At 41.5% G+C, this 27,476-nt stretch overlaps 1 protein-coding gene across 2 annotated transcripts; it reads left to right on the top strand.

Annotated features, from left to right (window-relative positions):
* The first annotated feature begins 8,643 nt into the window (after positions 1–8,643).
* On the top strand, positions 8,644–27,304 carry tecpr2 (tectonin beta-propeller repeat containing 2). Of its 2 annotated transcripts, none has more exons than XM_027000307.3 (20): positions 8,644–8,794; positions 9,592–9,843; positions 9,940–10,068; positions 10,357–10,488; positions 11,100–11,257; positions 13,131–13,437; positions 13,729–13,861; positions 14,301–14,744; positions 14,989–15,710; positions 16,791–16,974; positions 17,709–17,882; positions 19,386–19,566; positions 19,724–19,865; positions 20,100–20,340; positions 20,674–20,763; positions 21,380–21,613; positions 24,693–24,841; positions 25,230–25,371; positions 25,710–25,859; positions 26,101–27,304. In XM_027000307.3, exons 2-20 carry the CDS (start codon positions 9,625–9,627, stop codon positions 26,250–26,252), a joined length of 4,083 nt encoding a protein of 1,360 aa, XP_026856108.2. In that variant the 5' UTR covers positions 8,644–8,794; positions 9,592–9,624; the 3' UTR covers positions 26,253–27,304. The 2 variants fall into 2 exon arrangements, with proteins under 2 accessions (XP_026856108.2, XP_081577230.1); XM_081721104.1 differs by having other exon boundaries at positions 13,131–13,359.
* The last annotated feature ends 172 nt before the right edge of the window (positions 27,305–27,476 follow it).

The raw sequence follows: 27,476 nt of genomic DNA on the forward strand, positions 1-27,476 counted from the left end.
CTTGTTCTCATCGCTGCCAGCATCAGGTGTGTGTGTGGGGGGCATGTAAACATAAACTTAGTGATGAGCCAAGATAGAAAGCATACTACTGCACTGAATTATTCCAAACGTCGGTGAGGAAAGAGGTGTGTGTGTGTGTGTGTGTGTGTGTAAAAGCCAACTGAATGAGCTCTCACTGAATGATTCTAGTAAGGTGCTGTTTAAAAATTTACAAATTGTTTAAAGTATTCTTCTAATGTCCTGTCTAATCTTTTCCTATCTACCCCAGAATCCATCCATAAATCAATTTTATTTATTTAATTATCTATTTATACTTGGTCTCTGAACATTTTATAGTGATTGGTTTGATTTGCATTCCACTTTAAAGAAATGAGTGAACCTATTGGAGAAGTGATTTGTGGCATTTGTAATGGAGACTGAGTCACAGAACTGAACAGCTGGGACAAATTGTAACATGCTGTGCTCCATGAAGACAAATAATATATTTAATAAAGTGAGCATAAAGGAAAATGTCCCAAAACATTTCCCAGTGGAAGTAAATAAACTCCCAACCTCAACTAATTTTTAGGAGCCAAAATGAGTCAGCGAAAGTGCCTGACAATTTCATGGATCTGATCTGACACCTGTGCATCAGGCTTATGTGAATACACCAACCAAGTCTCAAAAGAAGCTCTTCTCAGGAGGGTGTCCTCACCTCTAGGCTTCTCTGTTCATCTGTTCTATTCAGATGCAAATGAAAACATGCTGACATTGCTCTTCTAAATAGCCTTAGGCCACCTGCAGCTATAAGCTATGATGACATCATCTTCCTGGAATGTCCACACATATATATATACACACACACACACACACAAATACACACACCATCCCCTTTGCCTGTTTACTGCTGTTAAGTCCCCCACCCAGGTCTAAGATGCTTTTCTCCTGAATCCTCTCACCCTTCACAACTGCCACCATGAAGTGACAAAATGAAGGGGCTAATGTGATGTGAATATCAATGGCAAGTATAATGACATTTGCAATAACTGTTACATTAATGGTTATATAGTCCAATGTATTATAAATAGTATTACAAATTCTCATTCTCAGTCATTTCAGTCAAAGTAGTTTCAAAATAAATATAATTTAATACAAAAAATTAAACATGACAATTTACAAACATATTGAATAGAATAATGTTTAATAATTTTTTGGGGTATATATATATATATATATATATATATATGCGGGCATGTTAATACTCATGGACACCGCATGAATGATGTATCTGTTTGTAATACTAGCTATTGCTATGACATCTAGGAAGTGACTAAATGTAAGGAAAAACAACTGTTCTACACTTCACTTTATAACTCCATGGATTAATTTTATGATTTAAAAATCTACTAATTTAGCAAAAACCAAGCTACATCAAACTGTCGAGGGATTGAAAATTAATCATGCATGTAACTGCCCCATTGTCACCTTCATCTAATGATCTTGGGTACTAAATAAGGTCTCCACCCAGAAAGTCTGATTCTGGTGCTGAATGACTCTTTTACAATGCCATTATGTCCCTTCTTGTTAAAACCATTACCAAAATGGTCCATTCACATTGGGTACATATCATTCCAGCAGGGGTGATAATAACATTGTATGGCAACCTATAATGTTCTTATTTATTTTGCTGCTCAAATGTTGCATACAAATCAAAAGTTTAAACTCTTTACTAATAAATGTGATTTTTCTACTTCAGTGGGGTTAAACTGCAAAACAAAAGACTTGAATGATGAAATATGTACTTAACAATTAAGTCATGTTCTGAACAATGTATTCTCTTGATGAAGTCACTGCTCATTCAGATCTCTGACCTAATACAGTGAGAATGGAATCGGATCCACTGGGAATTGGTAATTTCCTCATTTATTATTGTTGTTCTTGCTGTTATTGTACTGCTTCTGCTGTTTGTTCTTGAACAAAAAGAAGAATAATTAACTTAGGAATAACAATTATGTCTTTGAAACTGGTAGGATAAAGAAAGCGAGTACCAACTAATATTTCTACGGTTGCTGTCTGTGACCTCTTACTTTGGTCCTAAACACACACACATGCTTCTCCTTTGTTTCCAGTAGCACAAGCCCTGCCTACATTCACTCATTACTCAACTTTGAAGCCCCATGTACTCCTGAGCCCAACTCTCCTCAGCCCATCATGTGGCTCCATTAACATATTCTTCCTGCCTTTAGCACTCCAGCTACTCTCTCATTCAGGCTGGGCTGTCCCCTCCATCCCCTTCATCCTCTGCTTTTGTCTTTCCATTTTCACAGCTTGCTCACAATGCTCCAGTCCCTTTCACACCTCTATTGTAATGCAAGCCAGCTCTTGGGGAACTGTAATCTTGGGCTGCAGTGGCGCTCTTTACACCTGGGTGCTACCCCCTGTGCTCACACACACACACACACACACACACACACACACGTGTGTGCGCATACAACGCTGCCACCAACCCCAGCTGCCTTTGCTGGGATCTACAGTGGACCCCCTGTGGATGTAGGAGCTGTCTTCACTCCACTCGGATGTCTGCAGCCACCTGCTCTGGTTCCCACCTGACCCAGTTTGGGTGTCATGGGTACAAGTCCACCGGCTGGGATGTCTGGAGCAGGTCGGAGGGTGGACAAGACAGCTGGCGGGATGAGGCGGGCGAGATTTCTTCAGACACAGACACACACACAAGCACACACAGTCTGGGTGATGTCACTGACTGCAATGACGGCACGTCTGAGGAAAGGGCGAGCACTGCACCACCATCCTCACCCACTAAACTTGGGTGCAGAAAAGAGCTATCAATCTCTTATTAATACACACCCACACACAGACTTGTTCACATCCCATTTACACATACATACAGAGAGATGCTCATGTACATTTTCACCTACGCAGTTTGTAGCCTTTGTTAGTTCTTATGTCTTTTACCTGTTAATGTGACTGGGTCTCTGAAAAAATCTAGAAAACTGGATTCAAATCACCATGTAGTTGTTTTCAAATTTGTGATATCTTAAATGTTTTTACAGATTGAGAAGCATTTTTTATGATCCCCTTAAAAGTGACATGCACAAAACTGCTATACTAGTCAGAGCAGTACATTTTGCTAACTGCCACATATAATTTTGTGCTATTGTATTTGACTCATGCAGAATGATTTGTTAAGATTCATACAGAGTGCTGACCTTGTTTGTGCCACCCTGCATCTATCCTGCTCCTTCAAAGGCCAAATAACTAGGACTCCACTCATCAATGGCAGACTACTCAAACTCGAAACTGTCATGGAGATGTCTGTCTAGCCTTGGATAACCATCAGTAAAGGCTATACACAGACTTCTGGTCTGTCATTTAGGTCGAGACAGAACACGTCATTGAGTGTGTGAGAGAGAGGAGGCGCTTTAACTCACATGCCCTCAAGCCTTAAACTCTGTGGGTTTTTCCACTGGTCACTCAAGCATGAAGAAAACTGATGGTTTAGCATTCATGGCATTCACGGCTCTTTGGAATCTCACTCCGGATTTCTTTCGCAAGCGATTTGAGGTGATCCATCTCTTTATTTTCTATTTGTTTGGCTGTTTATTTGTTTGTCAGAGATGTGGGTGGACGAGGCCACTGTCCAGTGTAGGGTGCCAGCCTGTGACCTTGTAAAAGAAAACCCATGAAAAATTGATTGCAGAAACATGAGCACGCTGTTTTGTTTTGGCCATTCGAAAGCTCTTGGGGTCATAAATTATGTTCACTCGTTTCTCTCCCTCTCCCTCTAATCCTCCTCCTGCATAAGGGTGAGGAGATCCAAGGTGAGGAGCTCTCCTCAGCATGTTCAAGATGGCGCTCCGGCTCGGGTGACCGTGCCCTGATTTACATCAGAGATGCTCATCAGATGTGATTGTGTTTTACAGTGTGCACAGAAGTGATCTGTGACCTCACTGATCCGCAATACATCCATCAAACCCCAAGAGAACTTTGGAGGGCATAGTAACTCAAGAATCCAGGCCAGACAGGGGTGGTGTTGCTTAGGGGGGATGGGGGTTGGTTGTGGGGGATGTAGGAGTCATGGATGTCTATCATCATCACTGTTGGCGTAGCGTTAATTAACTGGTTGAACAATATATCTTTAATCCATTTAGGTATTGACATGAATACACTGTTTAGATCAGTGAAATCAATAAAAAAAAGCTGAGCTCATTTATTCTCAGCAGAATCAAATTGTTCCTGATGAACAGTACATGTCATATTCCTTATAACTATCATGGATTATACTAAAATACTATCATGAATCTATACTAAAAGTTAACTATATCTAGATTTTTAACCTGGGTGTAATGCTGTCATTTTTAATATTATTTTGTATTCATTGATTTAGCTATTTTTTACATTTTAGGTTCCATTATGAAATCAAAATGGCTCTGAAACAACTCAAGATAAAAAGAAATATGCACATTGACTATTGCATTTTTTTTTGCAATATCAGAGTCGTTTTAATATTAAAAGAGAATGCAATTTCTTGAGAAGAAATTAATGTTAATTGCAGTGTTCTTTTCTACATAAAATTTATTGCCTGTCAAAAACAGCTTCTCTACTTGTGCCCTCTAGCCCCATTGGCAATCCTGTTATGTTTAATTTAAAATGTTTCATTTTGCAGAAAAATGTACTAAAAACTAGTTTATTGAATTTAAATGAAATTAAATTCATAAATTAAGTTAATAAATTCAAATAAAGGCTAGAAGTCCTCTCAAATGGTAAATGATGTACTGTGAGACAGCACTCTCCTTTAAATGACAGATGGTAAATACATTTGACCATAAACAATTTACTAATTAACCATAAACAATTTACTAATTAACACAGACTGCCCCATCATTATGGGTCCTTTGTTTGCAATTTATTAGTCAGTTAAAATCATGTTTGCAATATATTCGCCAGTAAAAATCGCATGTCCCTGAGACCGCTGAGATCTGGCATCTTAATTTTTTGTTCATAGCTTGTTGTCTTGTTTACTGCCCTGTTAGTTTTGCTTGCTTGTTTCTCAGATGATTTGAAGGTCACTGTAGTGGTGGAGTGAACAACTAAGATCAGTAATGTACCCTGTTGTCTTTCTTAGTCCAACTTTCTTAGTTGGTGTATGTAGATGATTTTTAAAACAATGGATGAAATGATATAAGAGCATTTGATTTTGTACATAATTTAACAGTAAAATAAGTTAAATGAATCTCTGGTGACATTTACCATGAAAACTTGCAAAGAACTAGGCTATAAATCCTGGACCAACCCTGGACCATAGTTATATGGTCTAACATTGAAAACATTTAGACTTATCATCACCTCTGACCAAACATTAACTTTGAAACAGATGGCAACAAACCCGTGACTCAGTAAACCACCTGCATGTCCAGCCATTCTGAAATGCCTCAGCGGGTTGGGTGACCTGGGCTCTGGGACTAGGATTAGGAGACATGTGAGAGTGTGCTGTAGAGGAATTTGGGTGTGAGTGTGTGACAGGGTGGTGGGGTACAGAACACCAACCCTCTGTAGCACAGTGGGAGGCCTGGTACTAATTTTGCTAGCTGCTAAATGAGAGCAGCTGTTGTTTTCCTAGTGTGCCCAAAAGCCGTGCCACATCCAACAGTTCTAACTGGATTTGCCATCACAACGGGTGGTTCAGAAGTCTTCCCATTTTGTTATGTACTAGGGACGTGCAGTCTAACAGCAATGGGCCTTGACAGCTTCTATATAACTTCACCTGGGTGCCGTATCTTACTATCTGGAGTGTGAAAGAAGTTTTTTTCCAGTTACCAAATTGCTCAATAAATCAAGATAAATCTGTTTTAGTGTTGATTTGTGTTCTATGATAGAAACATTTGCTTATACAGACCAAGGGGTCAAGTAATCACTGGCTTTATGGACCATCCTTTACTGTCAGATATGGTAATAGAACAAAAACTGACAACAGCCCATTAATAACAACCAGTGACATCATCCTCATATTCTCTGGATCAATCAGACTTGGTTTACTTGCAATTGCTCTCTGTCAATAAAAAGCACAATCAATACCTGTTAAGATGCATAGCCACTCTTCCGATGAAACCCTCTGAAATGTTGTGGTTTGCAGTCATACTGCAAATCACCTTATCAACCTTTAATGTGTTTACAAATACTAAACAGTGGATTTCTCCATATCACATTGGCTTTTAAATCCATCAGTACCTTAAAGAGATTTCAATTAAATTTAGAAGCTCAGGGCTTAACTAAATTGTATGGTAATTGTTGGGGTTTAGTGCACTTGGTTGTGAGTCTTAACAATCCAAAGCTGATTATGTCATATTGTAAAAGTCAGCAATATTAGTTTGTTCAGGTCATTGAAAGGACCTGTACTTTGGTATGGTCTCTTTGTGCACTGTGTGTAAGTGTGAGACAGCTGATATTGGCTGCCCATGTCAGTATACCTGTGATCATTCAGTTTTTTGTTGTTGTTGTTGATGTTTTGCATGGCTGCTTGCTTTTAATAAAATGGGAGCGTTACACTATTTCATTCTTATGGATTTGGAGAGACACACTCAAACATAGACAACACATCTGATTATACTGCAGTGACTGGCTGTTCCAGATGTTCACATACAATCTGCCTTGGTTTTCTCAGTAAACAACTGAGGCCAGGGTTATTGTCTAAAATAGGTGCTGGTTAAGAGGTTATTCTAAATACATGTATTAATTATAATGATTGCAATTATTTTAAAAATGGTCAAGATTTTTGCAGATCTTCTGATAAACTATAATACCACTAATATCACTAAAGCTGCCTGCAGGCTCATATGAATGTAGGCCTTTCAGATAGGAAACATGGAATGAGAGAGGATTTCATAGCCATTTAAAAAGGTGGAAGACTGTTTTTTTGCATTGAAAATAAGTTTTTAGTAATCATTTTTGCCATCTGAAAAAAAGAAATATAGTCTTAATTTGTGAATCACTGGTTTTGCTTTGTGTTGATTGACGATTTCATTTTATCATAGCGCCCCCTTCTGTAGGTCAAATTTTATTACAAGAATACTTGTGGAATTAATCTGTTCAATTCTGTCACTCATACTATACAAGGCTCTGTACAGATTGAAAGGAGATCAACATGGAATGGCGTGTAATATAACTTTTATGTAAATAATGCTTTATTAATCCCAAAGGGGTAATTTTAATAGATGAAACATCCTAAGTATAAATATTTTGTAAGTAGTTTATCAATAAAATATAAACAGCAACAACTCAGTACACAAGATTCATAATAAAGAGGTTGATAGAATAGAGGCTGATATCTGTAGGTATGAAGGAGGTTGAGCAGCAGTTCCTGATTATTATCACTCCAAACCAACCCATACTCCCCCACCAACCCATCTCCACCCCTATAGCCTCTATAACAATGTCAAACAAAATGCACTGGCTAAAAAAGACTGATAGAACATGCAAAGGATACTGGTGATCACCTTAAAAGACCATGGCCTTCTTTTTAAAAAATGAATAAATACACAGAGTATCCTTTGCCCCCCTTCCTCTTTGGAGAGACCAGTCCATCTGGATTTTGATGTACTCTGTCTTCAGAGTGTTTGTATCATTCTATACCCACACACTCTGGCCTATTATGGCAACAGGGCATCATGGCTTCTGGATACAGCAAAAATCAGTGTTACGTCTGTGGGTGTTTTTGTTTCCTGTGCCAGTGTAAACCTCACTCTCCAGTTTCAAGGGACTGATGGCAGGACTGCCATCCAAATTGTGCTGGCTTAGATGGAAGAAACATGTGAGTACCAGGTGGTTACTGCTTCTGAACTGTTTCTTTACTAAAGATTGTTCCTGTCTTGGAGATAAATTACTCTGCTGCCTGTGTCCTTTGCCATTTGAGCAGCTTGTTCCTGAAAGAAGCACAACAATTTCTCTCAATAATGAGTGCACACAATTAGACCAAGGCCAGTGGAAAGATTGCTGTAGCTCATTCTGACTTGCAAAATGACCACTGATGACTAAATGACCAGAATATACCTGCTAAACATTAAATGAGGAGGTATTCGCTGTGGTGTACTACCTGTAAACATGGTACTACATTACTGTCTAGATCTAATGCCTCTGACATGAAGAATGCATTGCATGCATCCTGTAAATCCATTTATTAACTTACTTTTATATTGTCTTGTTTTTGAACACTTTAAGAGGAGTGTGGAGTTGGTAATCCACAGGAGATCTTCGTATCTGGAAACATTTTAAGGTTATAGTCAGACAGTTTCAAATATTTATGCAAATCCCTTCAACCACAGTGATCACATATTTCAGAAGCTCCCCTCTGGAAAGCATTTTAGGATAAATAAAACCCCAAAAAACAATGATAAACACTACAGTCCATGCAAAAAAATGAAATTGTAATAATTGCTGAAGCACCACACAGAGCCTGCACAACTGAAAAAAGAAAGTCACTCTTTAAATTTAAAAGTTAATCTAGTTAATAGGGTGACAGTTATCACCACTGCCTTATAGAGACGAATATGAAAGCATTTTGAGCTTGTTTTTCATAACGTGACTGACTCCTCTACGCTAGGCGGCGGTGCTGTCTCATTTCTCTTTCACTAATTGTAACAAAGAAGAAGTCTTTGGAGAACATCAACAAGAGTAGACATGTCTATGATTTGTTCTTGTCAAATGTCAAAACATAGGTGTCAGAGTGAGAATTTAATACCGATATTGCTCTTATTCGTCTCGTAATTGGATAACCGCTCAGCTTCAATATAAGTTGACAGTGGTAAGTTACTGAGGAACTCTAGTTGGCCTTTAATTTGCTCGCCACTGACATGCTGGCTAACTAGAGATAGCTTGCTGACTTGAATACTGTTCAAACAAGAACGATGCCATTGTATGAACTAAGTTATTTAGTCTGAATTTTGCTATTTAAGGGGTGATGTTAGTTTGTCGTGTTACACATCACTAGATGAACAGCTAACGTTAACTAGCTAAATAGCGTTAGCTAGATACCTAGGGTGAGGGTGGCACTGGGAGTAACTTAAAATAACGAAGCTATTAACCTAATTTACAACGTGGATATAACATAATATATACGTTAGCTAACCAACTAGTTTGGTAGCGTTTGCAACATCTAACTGCGTTTTAAAACAATTCGTGTGAAATTTGTTAAACCTGAGTGTAGAAAATGGCTAAACAAGTTAGCATAACTCGCTAACTAGTTAGCTAACTATGTCACATAAAGCTGTGATGAAATAGCTACAATTAATTGTACGTTCGTAGTTCGCCTATGTCTTGGATTTAACATGTTAAAGGTCTAACACGAGCTTGTCCCCTGCAGAGTATGTATAGCTAAAGGTTAGCTGGCTAGATAGGAATTTTTGAATCCGTTTATTTTGGTTTTGTACCACAGCACTTACTTTGACTAAAATGATACATTATTGCCAGCCTATATATAGCTTTCCCTTCCTTTGGTTACTCTCGTGACTGTGTGACCGATGTAACAAAATGCGATTTATTTTCGCACTGAATATTCATCTCTGTAAAATGTGTGCTGTCATTGTTGTCTAATATGGGCAGAAATCAGCAGGATCGTTGGGCCATCGTGCAGCCATGGCAACGCATCCTCCTTCCCTGCCACTGCGGGAGTTCTGTCCCCTGTACTACCTGCTCAATGCCATTCCCGCAAAAGTCCAAAAAGGCTTCCGCTCAGTCCTGGTCTATCTCACTGCCCTGGACAGCAACAGTGACTACATAGCTGTTGGAAGCAGCATTGGCATGCTGTATCTCTACTGTAGGAGAGTAAGCCAGATGAACAAATACAACCTGGAGGTATGGCTGTAGTTTTCACTAGCTTATTCACATCACTCTGTAAAGGCTTCTAGGGAACTTTCTTGCATGTGGCATTTTGTATGTGTTCTCCCATAGGGGAAAAGTGAGCCCATCACTGTAGTGAAATTGCTAAGCTGCTTCGACGATCTTGTGGCAGTGGGTACGGCATCTGGCCGGGTGGCTCTCTTCCAGCTCGTGTCACAGCTGCCAGGCAGGAATAAACAGGTGCATATCACATGGTTTGCTATGAGTCATGGAATGGCTATTTGGATTGGAGTGAAGCTTTCATTTTCAGGTTAAAAAATGTAGTGGTTGTAAGTATTCAGTTTGGTAACAGGCCAATGCTGTGTGATATTATAATATAATATATAATCTGAACAAGGTGTCAGCTCTGGAGGGTTTGATCCATCTCATGTGTTTCTAGGTTGCCTTTTTATTTGAGAAAAATACATTCATTTTTGATAATAAGAATAATTCATTAGTCATTTGTGGTTATAAAAATTCTGGTTGCAGCTGAGACGGTTTGATGTTATTGGCCTGCACAAGAGCACAGTGACAGCATTAGCATGGAGTGCTAATGGCATGAAGCTCTTCTCTGGTGATGACAAAGGGAAAGTGGTCTACTCTGCTGTGGACCTAGACAAGGTAGGACTGGCTGAGCTTGGCTTTGGTAGGACTGGCTGAGCTGGACCTTTGGACTAATGCACAGCATTCCTTATAAAATGTAGTCTGAGCAGTGCCAAATTTGGTAGAAGCACTACACTACATACCATACACTACACAACATAACAAACACTACAAATGGCCTTCTCACAGCCTGGTACCATCCGAGGACAGATGGCTAACTATTTCTGAAGGGCTTATGCTGTCAGCTCACTGATACAGACTTGATACTCCTCAGATACCTGTGTTGAGAGGGAAATTATTTGTTCTTGTTAAAGGTTTTTAGTTGGGTTTTTTGTTGTGTACTCTTTCTTTGCATGGTTTTTGGTAGAAGTTGTGAAACCATGTCTGACCTGCAGAGGGTGGTGTTTAAATTAGTTTTTATCTGAAACCCCCCCCCACAGATGTAGGGTAAGATGTTTCAATCTTTTGGCACCCCTACAACTGGGCCACAGTTGCCACTGAAAAGGGTGATTTGTGTGTGTGTGTGTGTGTGTGTGTGTGTGTGTGTGCGCGCGCGCGTGTGCACGTGCGAGTGCACGTGCGAGCGCATGTTTGTGTGTTACATGTGTCCGTTTGCCTGTCTGTCCCAGGGTGTGTGTAACCCTGTAGTGCTGTTGGAGGAGCCTTCAGCTATAGTGCAGCTGGAGTATAGTCAGAAAGTGCTCCTGATTTCCACCTGCCAGCACTCCCTCCTGTTCAACACCCAAGAGCAGTCTCTGGTGCAGCTGGGCACCAAACCCAGAAAAAGGTGAATATTCATACAGACTTACCCTTCCCTATACCTACATCTGCTGTGATTGCCTGGTGAGCTCCCATTCCATATGGAATATCCTTAACAATTTCAGGAGCCTGAAAGTATTTTTTCCTCATATTTCTATTTTAATTTATTGATTTCTGTAAATACAATATATAACACATTGGAAGCAGTGAGGAAATATGATATGCTTGTACAATCCTAGAAATAACTTGTGTGACTGCAGTGTTCCTAAAATAACCAAGCCTGATGCTTTATTGAAATCATACACCAGTATTTTTATACACTAGTACATATTCCCCTATGTACTCTTCATCTAGGGGCTTTAATTATGATTCCATAACTTTTACTTTGCATAGTTTGGATGTGTGTGCCCAAATCACTGCATTACTTGACAAAAAGTGCAAAACAAAAAGATAAAGCCTGACAGGAAAATACATCCATAAAATATATAATCAGTTTAGAATTTTGCTTGGAAATTGATCATGGATATTGATGTTCCCCAGTGTATGAAGAATGTGGCTTGATTGCTCACTGATACACCAGTGGCTCAAGGACTGTAACCAGTCTCTTAAAGAAGCAATGTTTCACAGTTTAATTTAGTTCCCTGTCCTCCTTAAAAAAAGTGATATAATTAACCTTGGGCTGATTAAATAATATTATCAAATATTTCAATAATTTAAATTAACAACAAATTATCATTCTGTTGCTTTCTCTCACATACAATTGCCACGTCCACTTTTTAAATGTTTTTGCTTTTGTTCAACCATTTGCTTTTGGTAAAGAATGCTGGGGTACATGCAAATTAAGCAAAGGAACTCTGATATATGGGTATGTCTTGAATGAACAAGCTTGTCCATTAGATGGGCATCATTGCTCCATTTGGGCAGTGTTTTGGTTTCCAATCAAATGAACATGTAAATCTTGCTTAGATGTTAAGTGTTACATAAAATAAAAATACATTTTGAACAAAGGCACTATGCCTGATGCTCATTGAATTTAAATTGCTTTAGACATGAGTTTAAAATATACTCATTGACGTGAACACCTAAAAAATTTAATGGATGATTATTATAGCAATATCTTATGTAGTGGCTACAAAAGCAGTCAAGTTTGCAACACAACAATATTGATTATCACTATAATTCTGCAGACAGTTGTTGTTTGTCTAAATGTACATCACCCAAGTCTAGATGTGATGAGTACTTTCAAATTCATCTTTTATAGTGGGCTCTACTGTGGCTATTTCTTCTCTGAAAAGAAAATCTAATTTTGTGGGTGTGGATTTTATATGCTACTGACCACTGTTCTTATTGGCCACTTCAGTTTGGCGTGCGATGAACATTGTACTGTGGTTGAGAGCTCTTTGTAAACATAAACTAAAATGCTGAGGAAAAATACCTGACTTGGATTCAGAAACAGAAGCAGCTCCACTGACATACACTTCTGTCTGTTCTATTAGGTGCAGAAGTTGAATCCACATGTGAAATCCCAGTAACAACCCTGAAGGCTGTGGGAGTAGGAGTTTAAGTTGGGCAGGGCATTTGCTATGGATCACACCATATCCAGATCAGCAAAGCTAAATATCCTGTACAACTACGTCTCTATTAACAAGACAATAGGTCACAATGACAGATGCTTCACATTTCACAGCTTGAAGCCTGAAATAACAAGTGACATATATGCACAGTTCCAAGGAAATTTGGGTTTTGTTCACTATATCTCCTTTAATTTAAATGAGAACACTGCATAGATATTACTACACATCACGGTCACCACTTTCATTCCTGCCTCTTCACACTGCAAGCCTGGACATGACATAAATGCTCTGTCTCCCCTCCCCCTCCCCTCCAACCGAACACCCCAGCAATGGCAGATTTGGTGCCTGCTTCCAGCCGGCGCTGTGCAAGCAGAGCGACCTGCTGGTGTATGCTGCGCGGCCAGGCCTGCGCCTCTGGCGGACAGATGTGCGCGGCCGTGTTCAGGAGACGCATGTCCTCAAGCCCCTCTTCAACCAAGCTGTGCCTAAGTTCCAGCTCTTCCCACGCTCCGTCCCTGCTGGCAGCTACCAGCCCACTGACAGACAGCTGGGCGTGGTGAGCTGCTTCCTCAAGGAGGGATGGGTGCTCAGCTGGAACGAGTACAGTGTCTATATAGTGGACTGTACCAACCAGGTATGGAGCTGGTGGGAGTAGGGCAGTGGGTGATTATAGAGGTTGGTTGTTGCTTGGTACCTAATAGGTTGGTTAATATGATTGTTGTTTATGTGGGGGATTGTTCTAGATATATAATGTAACAGCTTTTTGCCATTGTGATCTAGTTGTGGTTGGTTTTATGAGAAAGGTCTATGTACTTGTGGTGTGGGCTTGATGTTAAAGTCAAGGTATTTCTGTTGCATTATTTTATTCTTGATTCTGTCACCAGGGTCGTAAATAAACTTTTTGTTTTTTGTCTGTACACTGAAGGTAATCATTGGCGGGCTGGAGAGTTGTGGAGACATAGTGTCCGTGGCATGTACAGACTATGAAATCTTCATTCTGAAAGGCGACCGGGATATTATGCGCATTTCTAATTGCCCTGAGGGACTGCTCTCCAATAGTAAGACTAATTTCTAGTCATCTCATTCTTCAAGTAACATCCCAGCATTTCATTAGAAGTATTACTCAGATCCTATGTGCACTTTAATGACCTGCAGTAGGGTTCATCCCCGATCTTGAAACTCTTTTTAATAACTGGTTCTGTTCATAATTGGATAATTATGGAAGAGGCCCATGATGCTTTGTGGGGTTAATTTGAATCTCAATATTGTTTGCTTGTCATTTATTTGTTTTGTGTTTACTTAATTGTGTAATTGTGTTTTAAATCCAGTCTTTGGGGAACCCCAGTTGGACAGAATTATTGTTTTTCTCCAACTCTGGCAGTCCTTAGTCACTGGATTTAAGTGTCTAGCATAATTCTCATTGTCTGCCTCTCTCTTTCTTTCTCTCTCTCTCTCTCTCTCTCTCTCTCTCTCTCTCTCTCTCTCTCTCTCTCTCAGTGTCAGAATTTTCCATCCGCCTGACCTCCCCCCTCTCTACACCCACTATCCTGCTTCCCCCCAATGGCGCCGTGGAGACGGCCCAGCCAATCCGGACCATGCCCATCATCACCGAGCGAGATGCGGGCCTCGGCCCTGAGGACGAGCGTGCCCCCGTGGACGAGTCTGAGGAGGTGAAGGAGGAGTTCAGTCAGGCACTGGAGGCCCTGGAGGTGGCTGACGAGGTGGAGGGCCAGAAGCGGGGGGCAGCTCTCACAGATGAGCGGAGCCGCAGCAGCTCCATCACATCGTGGGAGAGCACACAGGGCTTCTCCACAGCCAGCACCACAGAGACATCAGAGCTCTCATCCAGCCGCTACAGCACTATCACCCAGGAAGACTTCCAGCAGGAGCTGGTGGTCAAGCCAGTCAAGCTGAAGAGGAAGGGCAAGAGAAGACGTCAGGGTATTTTAGCAGAGCACACCACTCCATCAGCTCAGCTTTAGCACACTATAGCATTCACTCACTCTACAGAAGGTTACTGGACATGTTTACTGCCTTACTGTCTTTTACTTTATGGAAAATATCATAGCAATACTTCAGCTGTGTGTGTGTGTGTGTGTGTGTGTGTGTGTGTGTGTGTGCCTGTGCGGGGGGGGGGGGGGGGGGGGGTGCGCCTGTATCCGTGTGTTTGTGCACGTGCGTACAGAAAGCGGGAACCTCGTCAATGAACGCAGCAGCTGGTCGGAGAGCATGCTCAGCCACGATGGCCAGGCAAGCGATGCCATCCCCACCACACCCGCCAGCGAGCAACCCTCTGACCGCACCAGTCTCATGTGCAGCAGCCTGGACCTCCACAGCACGGGTTCACCTGACCGGGACACCTCCGTATGTGGAGAGCCACCCACCACTGACCTCTTCCCACCCCAGAACCATCTGGAGCTCTTCCAGGGACATGGGTGCAGCCCAGGCCCCATTGGCCAAGAAACAGGAGCCCCAGCCCCTAGCCTCGCCTCCCTCCCGCTCCAGGACATGGAGTGTGAGATGTATGGGGAGTTCGTCACTGAACAGCAGGTGGCAGCAACACCGGATGTGGACATGCTTCTGGAGTGCACCTTCTCCTATGTGCATGAGAAGGTGGTGGTGGAGGATCCCATCCTGGATGCCAGTGGAACCCTGCTTGATCTGGCGCTCCAACCTCAGTTAGACTCACAGGGGGACTTCGACCTGGACTTACCATACGATCCCATCCGGCCCTTGGCCTATTCCCCGGAGCCTGAGCCTGAGCCCTCTAGTGAGGAGGAGGATATATATGCGCATGCAATACCATCCAGCACTAGTTTGGGGGACAGACTCAATACCCTGACTCTTCAGGGCTGTGCCCCCAAGAAGGTGGAGCTGGATGAGACCCGGTTTCACAAAGCAGATCAGGTGAGAGCCAGACAGCTTCCAGACTGCTGATAAGTTGCTTCGGTTACAGCAAAAGCCTAGGAATCTAAGAATGTAAGTTGTTTGTCTGGGCAGTAAATGAGTATTTGCATGTAAAACACTATAATACACTATTATAAGTACAATAAAATTTTAATGCAATTAAGCATTAATAAAAAAATAAGTAATTCGTTTCTTCATGGTTTTCAGTGGAATGTAGATGCATCCAGCTAGGCATTTGTATCTGCCACACCTCCAGCTGTGCGCCCTTGACTCACACCTACAGCCGTTTAAATATGACTCATACTGACAGATGTGTCCCTTTGACTTGCAATGTCAGATGTGTGCCTTTCACTCATATCACACGTACCTTTCTTAACATAGCCTGAATTATTTTCAGTTAATTCCTTCAGTTGAGTGGACTCAATAAATCCTCACTGCCATGATGAATAGTTTTAAGCCCAATTTTCCTAGGGGTATAATTCTTATGATAACTATACCATTGTTATTAGTAAATGTCTGTTGAGTGGAGAAGATATTAAAGAAATGGTTCAAAAAAAAATCTATTTGCAAAATTTTCCAATTACCCCAGATGTAGTTTAGCAACTTAGACATGTTTGGTATCAAATGTATTCTTTATTATGTTTTAGTTTTGTCCTGGAGCTTCGAGGTTAATGCAGACTACAGACAATAGGAAGCTTTGGAAGCTAATGTGTTTTTTATCGAACCATTCCAAACAACATGTACTTGTCATTTTAACAGAGGTGTACAACCTGGGTGTCAAAGGGCGTGTGCTGGTCAGCATTTCTTGTTTTGTTCCTGCTGTTGGTAGAGTTTCAGATGCGTAAAACATAATGGTATTTGTGATTTTCTAACCTTTTCTCAATCTCAGCTAACTATGTTGGATCGCTCTCATTCTGTTCCTGAAAGTCTAACTATAACCTGTTTTAAAATAGTCAGATCAGAAGTGAATGTCCCCTTTAACCACTGGGTTCAGTACAGTTAAAGGTGTAGTAGCTGAGGAAACTGTTGGTCAGAATCTGCCATTTTCTGTCTTTGCCTTGTTCTATGCCTGTGATGTAGCTGGCCGAGAGCTGGATGGGCTACAGCGGGCCTGGCTGTGGCATCCTCAGCCTGGTAGTGACAGACCGGCATGTTTGGTGCCTGGACTTCAAAGGAAGCCTGTACTGCAGTAGCCTTCCCAATGGCAGCCTGAGCTGGCAGAAATTTGAGGAGAATGTCCAGCAGGTGGCGCTCTCCCCATCAGGTGAGTGGAAGCTTAGCTAACCTCAGCTGTTGCTGCATAGTGGTGCATTTTTGGTATATTTTATATTCTGTAATTGGAATGGAGAGTATCAGAACCTTACAATCTTTATCATTACAGGTTGATAATCGTAGAATCTTACAGAATCATATAGAACCTTATGCATGTTCATGCACAAAACTTGATGTTCTTGTTTGGGCATTCTTGTTTGGGCTGTACAATATGAACTAACTGCTGTTATTATTTGATTATTTTATTACATAGTTGTTATATAGTGTATTATTCAGTTCAAAATTGGTTATATTTTATGGGTGATGTGAATCCAGTCATTCATTCAAGGATCCAGAAAACACACATCTGGAACCAATGGAGTCTGTGCTGTGCATTATTTCCCTTGTTCAAAATGGTAGCCTTTCACACATATATATGAATCTGCAACTTTGTGTGTAGTTTGGTCACAAAAAGAGGAACAATAGCAATAGGATATTGTTTTACTTGAAGAGTAAATGCTGATAGGATAGTGGAAGAATAGAAGATAATAGAAGGAGATACTCGAGGAGAAAGGCTGATAAGATAATAAAAAATGAATCCTTCTTTTGCCCAGCTTCATGGAATTAATTATCAGTATATGGCCATGTGGGGAGAGTATTAACTTTATAACTGTCCATTGCATGGTCAGGGGGAAAAAGCCAGAACCCAAACCATAAGGCTCACGCCATTCTGGTGTGTGTTCTTAGGCTCACTGCTATGGAAAGTGGAGCAGAAGACAATGACTGCCTATGCCTGCGGAAAGGTCACCATCAAGGGCAAGAGACACTGGTACAAGGCCTTGGATGAGACGGCCTTTGTAGCTCTCAGCGACGACACAGCCTGGATCATCCGCACCAGTGGAGATCTTTACCTGCAGACAGGTGAGGTGGGGTAGACGACGGAGGAGGAGGAGTCAGTGGCTCAGTGCGTGCACTGATCCTAGGCTGCCTGTCAGCTCATTAGAGTTTTAGCCATCAGCCGTAGTTGTTTCCAAAGCTAGTGCATATTGCTGGTGTAGAGGAGTTGCTCAGAATTAGGGCTGGACAGTATGCACAATAATACCATAGAGGATTGTTGCTGTATAGCGCGACTGCAGTGTATTAAAACACACTGTTGAACCATAAATGCAGCATGTTGGAGAGTCTGTGAGGCAGTGAAATGTCAACAAAACACTAGTGAAAAGACAAATATGAGAATAATTAATGCTATGTCATGCATGTCTACTGGATACTGAAAAGGACAGAGTAAAGACTGTACAGAAAACTGTATAGAATTTCAACAGTTGTCCACTAGATGGAGCAGCATGCATTTGCTGAAAAATGACCACTGCAGTGTTGAATTCAGTAACACACACCTCCCCCCCAAACACTCTGGGTGGTGACGTTGTTCTGTAAGTGGGAAGAATGTGTCTGTTGGAGTGGCACACGTGCCTGCCACTGCATTGTTGCTGGCATGTGCTTACATAACTGCATGGCGTGTGATGGAACACAGCTGCTCCGAGACCAGCCACGCCAGACGGCCTACTACAGTTTTTATGGAAATCCCCCTCCTTATGATAGGTGTGTGCTCTCAGCCACGGACCTAAACCACATTTCTATTGCCAATTTGCTGGCTGTCACTTCGTTGCCATAGCACCAGCGTTTTATCACGTGCTATGTCTTCAGTTTCTCTAAACAACCCATGTCACTTGGACAAGGGTACAGCTGCCAGGGGTTGATACCTTTTGGAATTTCAACTGTAATAACTGAAAAAAAAACATTGAGCAGAATAAGCCTTTAAAGGAATTTTCCCTTACCTTTAGCCAAGACATGTTTAAAGGAATTTCCACTTACCTCAAGTGTATCCCTTCAGCCAAGACATGTTGGTTGTCTAAACTCATACTATTTAGTTTTCTATTGGAGCTGCAAGGCTAATGTAGCTAAGAAGTAAAGTAAGCTCATAATTACCAATTAGCGTAATTCAAAACATGCAGAAATATTCACCGGTTTGCCTCAAACTGTTAAATATTGCGATAGACTTGTCTATGTTGTTTCTGACACTGTGTGACCTTATCTACAATAAAGAGCAAAAGTATATTGCATATTTGCAGCCATGATGGTTCTAGTGATTCTTTCTTTGATGTGTATATTTAAAATCAACAATACAAATGTGTTTTTGCTTTCTTAGCAAATTATGTTTAAATGGCAAATGTGTGGCAAGCCAAGTGTAATAATGAGGTTTTAGTAATATATTGCCTGTTAGAGGTTTAATAATATTTTTGCCTGATCGAGGTAAAATTATTGTAAAATAGATTTTCTTTTCCAACCATTCCAGTAACACCACCGTGTGCGTGCGTGTGTACGTGCGTGCGTGCGTGCGTGCACACATGTACGTGTGTGTTTCAGGGCTGAGCGTGGACAGGCCATGTGCGCGGGCAGTGAAGGTGGACTGCCCTTGCCCCATGGCTCAGATAGCAGCACGGGGCAGTGTGGTGTGGGCCCTCAGTGAGCAGAGAGCACTCTTCTACAGGGAGGGTCTCAGCAGCTACTGCGCCGAGGGTGAACAGTGGAAGTATGACAAAATCAGGTACGCACCCCCTGTTCAGCCTTTTTCACTCAGAGCTTTGCCCAAACATTCTCCCTGTGTCTGAGCATGAATGTTGGCTACTGGGGTTTGTTTATAAAAATGGCTTCTGATCTGTCTGACATGACCTTTCTTTGTGTGCATGTGTGTGTAACTACAGTGAGAGTCAGGGCCTGGAGTCCATCTGTATTGCCCTGGGCGAGAACGACACGCTGTGGGCCCTGGACACCAGCGGCAGTCTGTGGTTTCGTACGGGTGTCACAGCTAAGAAGCCTCAGGGCAAGGATGAGCACTGGTGGCAGGTACCCATGTGGAGCACTTTGTGCACTTGCTTCAATGCTCTGAACAACTGCTTAGTCTGTGGTCTGCAATCTGTTCAAGAAGCACAGTAGGTTGTAAGGGACAAATAAATGGACCATTATAGTGCTTATAGTGCATTGTTGCTGTGAGGGCTGGTGAATTTGCTGCATCATTGGCATTTTGTTTACTCGTAATCTCCACTGCGGCTGTGGACCCCCCCCCCCCCCCCCCCCCAGGTGAGCATCACGGACTACGTAGTGTTTGAGCAAGGCGGCCTGTTCCAAATGCTGATCCAGGCCACCCAAAGCGTCGCCACAGTGACCAGGGCTCCAGTGGAGCGTGTGGCTGAGCGGCTGCGCGTGGCTTTCCTCTCGCCACACTCTCAGTGCCAGCCTAGCCTGGTCAGTGCAGGTAGCAGCGGCGTATGGATCGCCTCTGGACGTAACGACTTCCACGTGGCTAAGGGCAGCCTTGTCGGTACGGCAACATCACCTGACCTGGCTCCCAATCCACTGCACCATGCCACTCAGACAAGTGGGCTGTCCACCTGCAGTCTCACGCATCTGACAGAATACCGCTACATCCTTGGCTAGAGAAAGTGTGCTAGCATAGGGAAAATGCACAAAACCATGCAATGCAGGAATACACGAAAGGTCAACACTGGTTCATATTCTTTTCTTTGAAGGTTTAGCCTGAAGCTTAGAATTGTTGGATGGTCATTTTGGCTTCCTGGATTCTATTTCATTAGGGCATGCCCTGGCTTTGTTTCTTTTTAGAGTCAAAAAGTCTCCTTTTTCACTGCTCTTTCAGGGACTTACTGGAGAGCTGTTGTACCCAGAGGAACAGCATCTGCTACTAAGTGGGCCTTTGTTTTCTCATCCGCTGTTCCAACCAAAGAGGGTATGTGCATAGCTTGCTTTAGTTCTGATGGAGTGCCTTTAACCTTTAACCTCATCTCAAGGAATAGAGTGTTGTATTGAACAACTTGTTTTACATTCAGATGAAGACTGCCTTAAACCAAACCAGCTGGCTCACTTGCTAGTAAAGCAAGTTTTAATGTCTTCTGTTGAATGACATTAAGCAGTTTCACAGTGCTTGTTCAATAATGCCTGCAGTTTGGCTGCTAAAGCTATATTGCTTACCATTCCTATATCAGACTGTAACAAACAAAGAAATAACACCACCATGTGCAGGTAATGTGATTGCATAGTATCATTAGTAAGCTTAGATAATGCGATTGTTTTGAAATTCATCGTTTTAAATTAACCCTAACTTCATTGAACATCAAAATGTAAGATGACAACAGACATTTCCCCATTAAAATAAGCAAGTTGTGTTAGGCAGTCAGTGCTCCTCTTCAGCTTCACCATTAATTTCAGTGAGAGATGTTGTGCAAACCACAACATTTATATTTGAAATGGATATTTAACATCACATTCATAAATAATTTTTACTGACAACCAGCAAGTCTACCATGCCGCGTAACTTAACAGTGTCTCTCCGCATGTCTCCTAAGGGAGTTTTCTCTGGCTGGCTCAGAGCAGAAAAGACCTCTTCTGCATCTGGGACCAAGACCTCCAGATGCGGCCCCTCACGGTCCAGCTCCCCCCGGACGTGGAGATGGTCCAGGTGTCCGCATGCAGAGATGCGCTCTGGGGCCTGGACCACCTCAGCCGCGTACACATCCGCACCTTGTCGGCCAGCTGCCCCACTGGCATGCACTGGACACCCCTGGACCTCAGCCAGCTTGGTACGTAGAAACAGTCCACACATGATCCCCTGCATCAGCAGATCATTCATGGGATGAATTTAGACCAGCCTGATGTCAACCGACAACCTCTTTACAAGGGTAGTCAGTTGACTCGAGTATTCGGCATTCAGCTTTGGCTGTTTGCGATCATGCCTCAGGGTTTGTCAAGATGGGGGTTGTAATATAACATAAAGGATGGTTGAAACAGCCTGGAAGTGTCCAATGTGGGTTTATTTTTTGACATATGCATTTATTCCATTGTATAATTTCATTTTTTTAAATATTTTTTTTTAATGTTAGCTTTATCGTATATAATGATAAATATAGAGATTTTTTTGTGCATGAAGTGTGTAAAGAACTTATTTTCCCACATGTTTAGCCAATATATCCAAATACAGATTTCCTTGTTTACAAACAGTAAGTGTGATTAGAGCTTTGAAACATGTTCCTTCAGTTTTCTACCTGCTAGCCCTTCAGATTCACAGTGAATGAAATGGTATCATAACTGCAAAGAGCACACCTTTCTTGTACCTACTGGACCTGTTTTGATGCAATTTTTGGCTCATCTCATTTTAGTATTTTGGGGCAGAGCTTCAGTCCATCTATTGTTGCTATGTACCAACAACCTAGTTCTGTCACTGTTGCCTCCATCGCTGGACCCCCACAACCCCCTCAATCCCAAAACTTCCAGTCAACGTTTAGTCACCCAGCAGGTCCTTATCTGATTTGGGCACTTCGTGCAGCAACAGAATCCCAGGCCACCGAAGCTCTAAGCCATGGAACGTGGGTTTCATGTATCCAACGCGCCTGTCATTGAAGGACATGTTTATATTTTTATATGAGCAGGTGATTCTTGCATAACACTAATGATTCCTGCAGGCCTAGGGTCGGGATTCAAGTAGAGAAAGAGAGAAGCACTTCTGCTGTTGTCTCCTAAAGATCTCCTAAATATTGAATTGACACAATACCAAGAATTAGACAAATGGAATGCACTATTTTTTGGAGCTTCCATAATTATGCATTGAAACGTAGTTATTCATGATTTCTTTGCTTGACGGGATTGTTTTTAATTAGCCAGCTTCAGGAACACCCACCTCACCACCAGCAGCAAGCTTCTTAAGCTTCAGCGATTTCCAGTAGACATCAGGTGGGGTCATACCTATGACATTTTGTGCTTCCTGAACACTGCGAACACCACTTCAAAGACTAGGTTCCCAGATCCTGATAATGCCATGTGTTAAGGGGTAAAGCACCGTTTGCATTTCAGTTTAGCCTGAAATCTAGGTTTCATCTGTAAGAAACAAGCCCTTCAAGCTCCAAGGTCCATGGGAATGTATTATACTAAAATGCAGTTTAAATTTGTCCCAGTCCACACTCATTATAAACCTAACAGGTTAGCTATCTCGGTAGATGACGATCCCTAAAGAACTTGAAGACCACCGATCACAGCTGAGAAGAAGAATCTGAGGAAAATGGAGATCTTAAACTACAGTTTCCTTGTGGCATACAGTGTTCAGTGTGTGTTTATGGAGCTTGGGTTACTCTTGTAGTGGGGGGGTGTTGTGAAAGTAGGTAGGGTACAAATAGCCAGTGTCATGTGATGGTGGCAGCTGAATCCTTGCCTGTTTTGGACAGTGTGGATGTGTAGCGGGACTGAAATATGAGATGTGCTGGAACAGCTCAAGGGTGCAGGCTCATTTTTAGAATGCACACAGGCCATCATGGCACATAGTGTTTTCCATACTTTTAAAAATATATGCCAAGAACTGCTCAAGACTATTGGAGAATTTCAAAATAGCTTATTAAAGTATTTTTGTGATTGTAATTGTTGTAGTAAATACTCTTTATGGAAGTTTAAAAACATGAACTGATTTAATCATTTAAATTAGTTCATTCTGAACACTGAGATTTCCTGAAGAAAATCATTTAGGTATAAATTGACTAATCCTGTGAAGTTATTTACTTGTTCTCTCAACTCATAAACATCACTGTGGAGAAAAACAATTATAGGTCAAAGGTCCAAGGCCACAAGGCTGATGACATCCCTGCTGCTTATTCAAGAAGTGTTTACACTAGATTGCTCTACGTCTTATTGATCTGGTAGATAATGTTTAAATCTAGACTTGCCACGAGTCTGCTGGCCACGGTGAAGAATGTGAGCCATGGGTCTGCTGGCCATGGTGAAGAATGTAAAAATGCTAGGACCAAATGTGATGATGTGGTAGTATCAGGGAAGCAGTATTAACCCTAACCCCACAGTGGCATGTCTCAGATGTCCAGAACACAGTCCCAATCACAGAACACTCAAGCATATCTCTGTTCCTTTGTTCATGAGATGCTTGAGCTGCCTTTGGTAGAGACAGTATTGATTGTCGTCACACTGTCGTCATATGATACCATGTACTTTCTGTTCAACATATAATCAGCAGTGTCACTATCAGTTTTTGATTGAAACTCCCCAACACAATGTGTTCTGGGTGTTCCAACTGTTAGATTGAGCCTGAGTCACATCAGAAGTATCCAGACACATGAAACCAAACCAACCAGACTCAACTCCTATTAAATCATTCAGTTATTACACAGTATTACACAGCTACGAAAGCCATTGGAGGCCTACAGAGGAAAGCATTAAATGGGTTTTAAGTAATTTTGATGCTTCAGCCTTATTGCAGAGTTTCAGGGAAGGTGGACTTGGCAGTGATTTGTGTAATGTTAACAACACAAGTGAGTATATTGCCTGCAGTCAGACCTTTCATTGAACATATCACTTCAGAGATTTCACTGTTGTGTGCATGTTTACTGGTGTTTTGTTTGGCAAATATGTAAAATCTCCAAATTCACCATCAAAATTGCACACAACCTATACCCAACATAAAATGTGAACATACCACATTGGTGCTGTTTGACCTTGTTTTTAAGGTGTGGAGGCATTCTACCAACCACTTCAGGCTAAAAAATTGCTTTACATGTTTAATTTTTAGTTCTGTATATAGAATCAATTCAGGAGCAAAATATTTTATATTGTACTCCATTGACCAACTAATCCTATGTTCTCGCTCTCTGTCTCTCATGTGCATAGGTCACGTGAGGCTTCGGAGTTTTTCCTGCGGCAGCCAGAATGTCTGGGCATGTGATGCTAATGGAATGGTTTATTTCCGGGTGGGAACGCAGCCTCTGAACCCCAGCATGATGCTTCCAGCTTGGATCTGCATTGAGCCGCCGGAGCAGGTTCATGGGCTCATCTCTCCTCCTCCCTCTGCTCAGTATAACATGTGGCATGTCAACACATGTAGACTGGTGCCACGACACTGCTGTATCATTGTTGAGAGACAATGACTAACTGAATGACTAACTCATTGACAATTTGTCTCCAGGTCATTGGTAGCAGTTGATATGAGGAACTCCTCTATTTCACAAGCTTTAATCCCATCACTAAATTAGCTTTCCAAAGCCAAACCTAAATAGATGCAGGTTTGCTATAATAATAATAAGAAGAACAAAATGCAGTGGTTTATTCTAAGCTGATTTACAATACTCCTTGTTTTAAATGAGCACTGACACAAGCTTTCAGAAGCAAGCTGAAATGAAGCCTTCTTTGTTGGTTTTCCCCGAACAGCCTCTGGGCGTGCACTTGGTGGTGGTTCACACAAGTCCTAATGACCGGATGTTGTGGGCCCTAGACAGCCGGGGCTGTGTGCATGTGCGCACCGGCATTACTGAGGAGATGCCAGTGGGAACGGCCTGGGAGCACATCCCGGGTATGCCCTCATTATGTCCTTTTATTGGGTTTTTACCTTCTCAGTTCTACCTTGTTTCTTCTTTCCCACTGACATGATGTCGTTACAAGTTTCCTGCACTCTATGCAGTTTAATGTGCTACAGTGTGTTATTGCCTGGTATGCCTTTGCTGCCTAAAATGAGATTGTTAGCTATGACTGTGCAACCTGAATTCTGAGTTTAGTTGGAATGCCATTGTGACTTCCGGCATAGGTTGCTGGGCTGTGATCCGACAGGTTCTGTACTACGTTTAAAAGAGAACTAGGTATAAACCTAAGAAAACCAATGTTGCGAACAGTTACCAATTACTTGTACCTCAGGGCTCCAGGCCAGTCAGCTGGTGCTGAGCAGCAGAACTGTCTGGGTGCGCTGCTCTAATGGTGAGGTGGCCCGCCGATATGGAATCTCGGATAAGAATCCAGCCGGTGATTACTGGAAGAAGGTACCAGGTCTGATCAATTGGCTTGCAGGTAATAAAAATACTACTCTGATAAAAATGTAAATGTTCCTATGCTAGTTTCTATGCATCTATGTTAGTTGAGGACATAAACTTAGATACCAAACACTGTCTACTGTTTTTTCTTTACATTCAGCAATTTTAGCACTGTTGAGTGCTCCAAGGCCATTTAGAATGGCTGCTAATCATCTTGTCCTGTAAGACAGCACATTTCCCATGCTTAACTGAGCTGGCATGGTGCTGTTTTCTTGCAGTGACTCCAATGGATGAGCTTTGGGCAGTTACTCCAGCTGGTGCTCTTACTCAGCGGCTTACTAAGACCCTGCCACACAACACCGGCAAAAACCATGGCAACACTGGTTCTCTCAGCGGGGAGGAGCTCGAGGAGGAGTGGGAGGTCATTTAGAGCCTTTAACTGAAACAATTTGCTGGTACTTGTTCATGTGTTAAAAAAAAGTTCTATTAGTTTACTAGTGGGCACTTTATTTGTTTTGTTTTTAACCTGTGTACAGAAGCAAAAGAGGACTGACTGACACTGCACTATTCTGTATTAGAACTTCTGACAGTTGGGGTTTGCAAGACGGTCTTAACAGGGTCATTTTATTTACTGTCTCAGTACAACTTGCGACTAGAATATTTGTTTTATTAACCTGTTTTAACCAAACCTCAATTTATCATTTTTTATGTAAACTTGCAGGATCAATTAATTTATGGTTTTGAAGAGGCCTGGTCAGTAACCAAATGCACTAAGAAACTTAATATGAATATAGCTCTGATTAGTATCTATTGTATTTAGATAGTATCTGTCACAACCTGGGACTATATTTATTAAGTGCATCAGATAAATAAGCAAAAAAAGCTTTGTCTGAGAAGTTTATAAAGTGATATATGGTTTTCACCTGATGTATATGACAAAACAAGACTGAAAGTTTGTGAAAGGACACTGAAGAAAGTGGAAAGTTGTTTATAAATAACACTGGTTGAATACTTGATGTAAGTTAAATGATGTTAGTGTTTGGCACATATGTTGCACTTGTGTCATATACAGAGCATGGTCTCTTAACTCCATGTTAATCAGAATAGCATTACATACTGTAATTTCTACGATAATAGAAAATTTACAAGGACAGTTCGAGACTCAACTCATTAAATGAAAAAAGATGCATTTTCTGTTTACATTAAAAGTGCATGGTGTCATTTTTTTAAATTAAGGTTTTGCTAAACAGAATCAATTAATAGCTATCAGAGAATGGCTTTAAATTAAATTAAATTAGATTAAAAAACAGCATAAGAGGCCTTGTTTATGTCCTGGAAGTTGATGTTCTGAATTCAGTAAAGTAATGATCCTAGCCTGTAAATAACAGATGTTACCATGGTGCTCAGCGGGGCTGCCTAGCTAAATAAGTTTACAATAAGTAAGTTTGCAAGTAAAACAAATAAATCAATTCACTCACTAAAGCCTTTGGTGTGATTACAAAGCCAAAAGGAGACTGCTCAAGCTAAGGCTCTGTTGATACAGGAGTAAAATTACTGGGGATTCTATTAATTATTTGTATTGACATTAGTCATTTATCACAGCATTATCGTGACATTTTGCTATTCTGACAACTCAGTAAACTATAATAAGTAT

The sequence above is a fragment of the Electrophorus electricus genome, chromosome 10 (genome assembly GCF_041902795.1).
Source record: "Electrophorus electricus isolate QZ-2024a chromosome 10, ASM4190279v1, whole genome shotgun sequence".
Taxonomy (NCBI): domain Eukaryota; kingdom Metazoa; phylum Chordata; class Actinopteri; order Gymnotiformes; family Gymnotidae; genus Electrophorus; species Electrophorus electricus.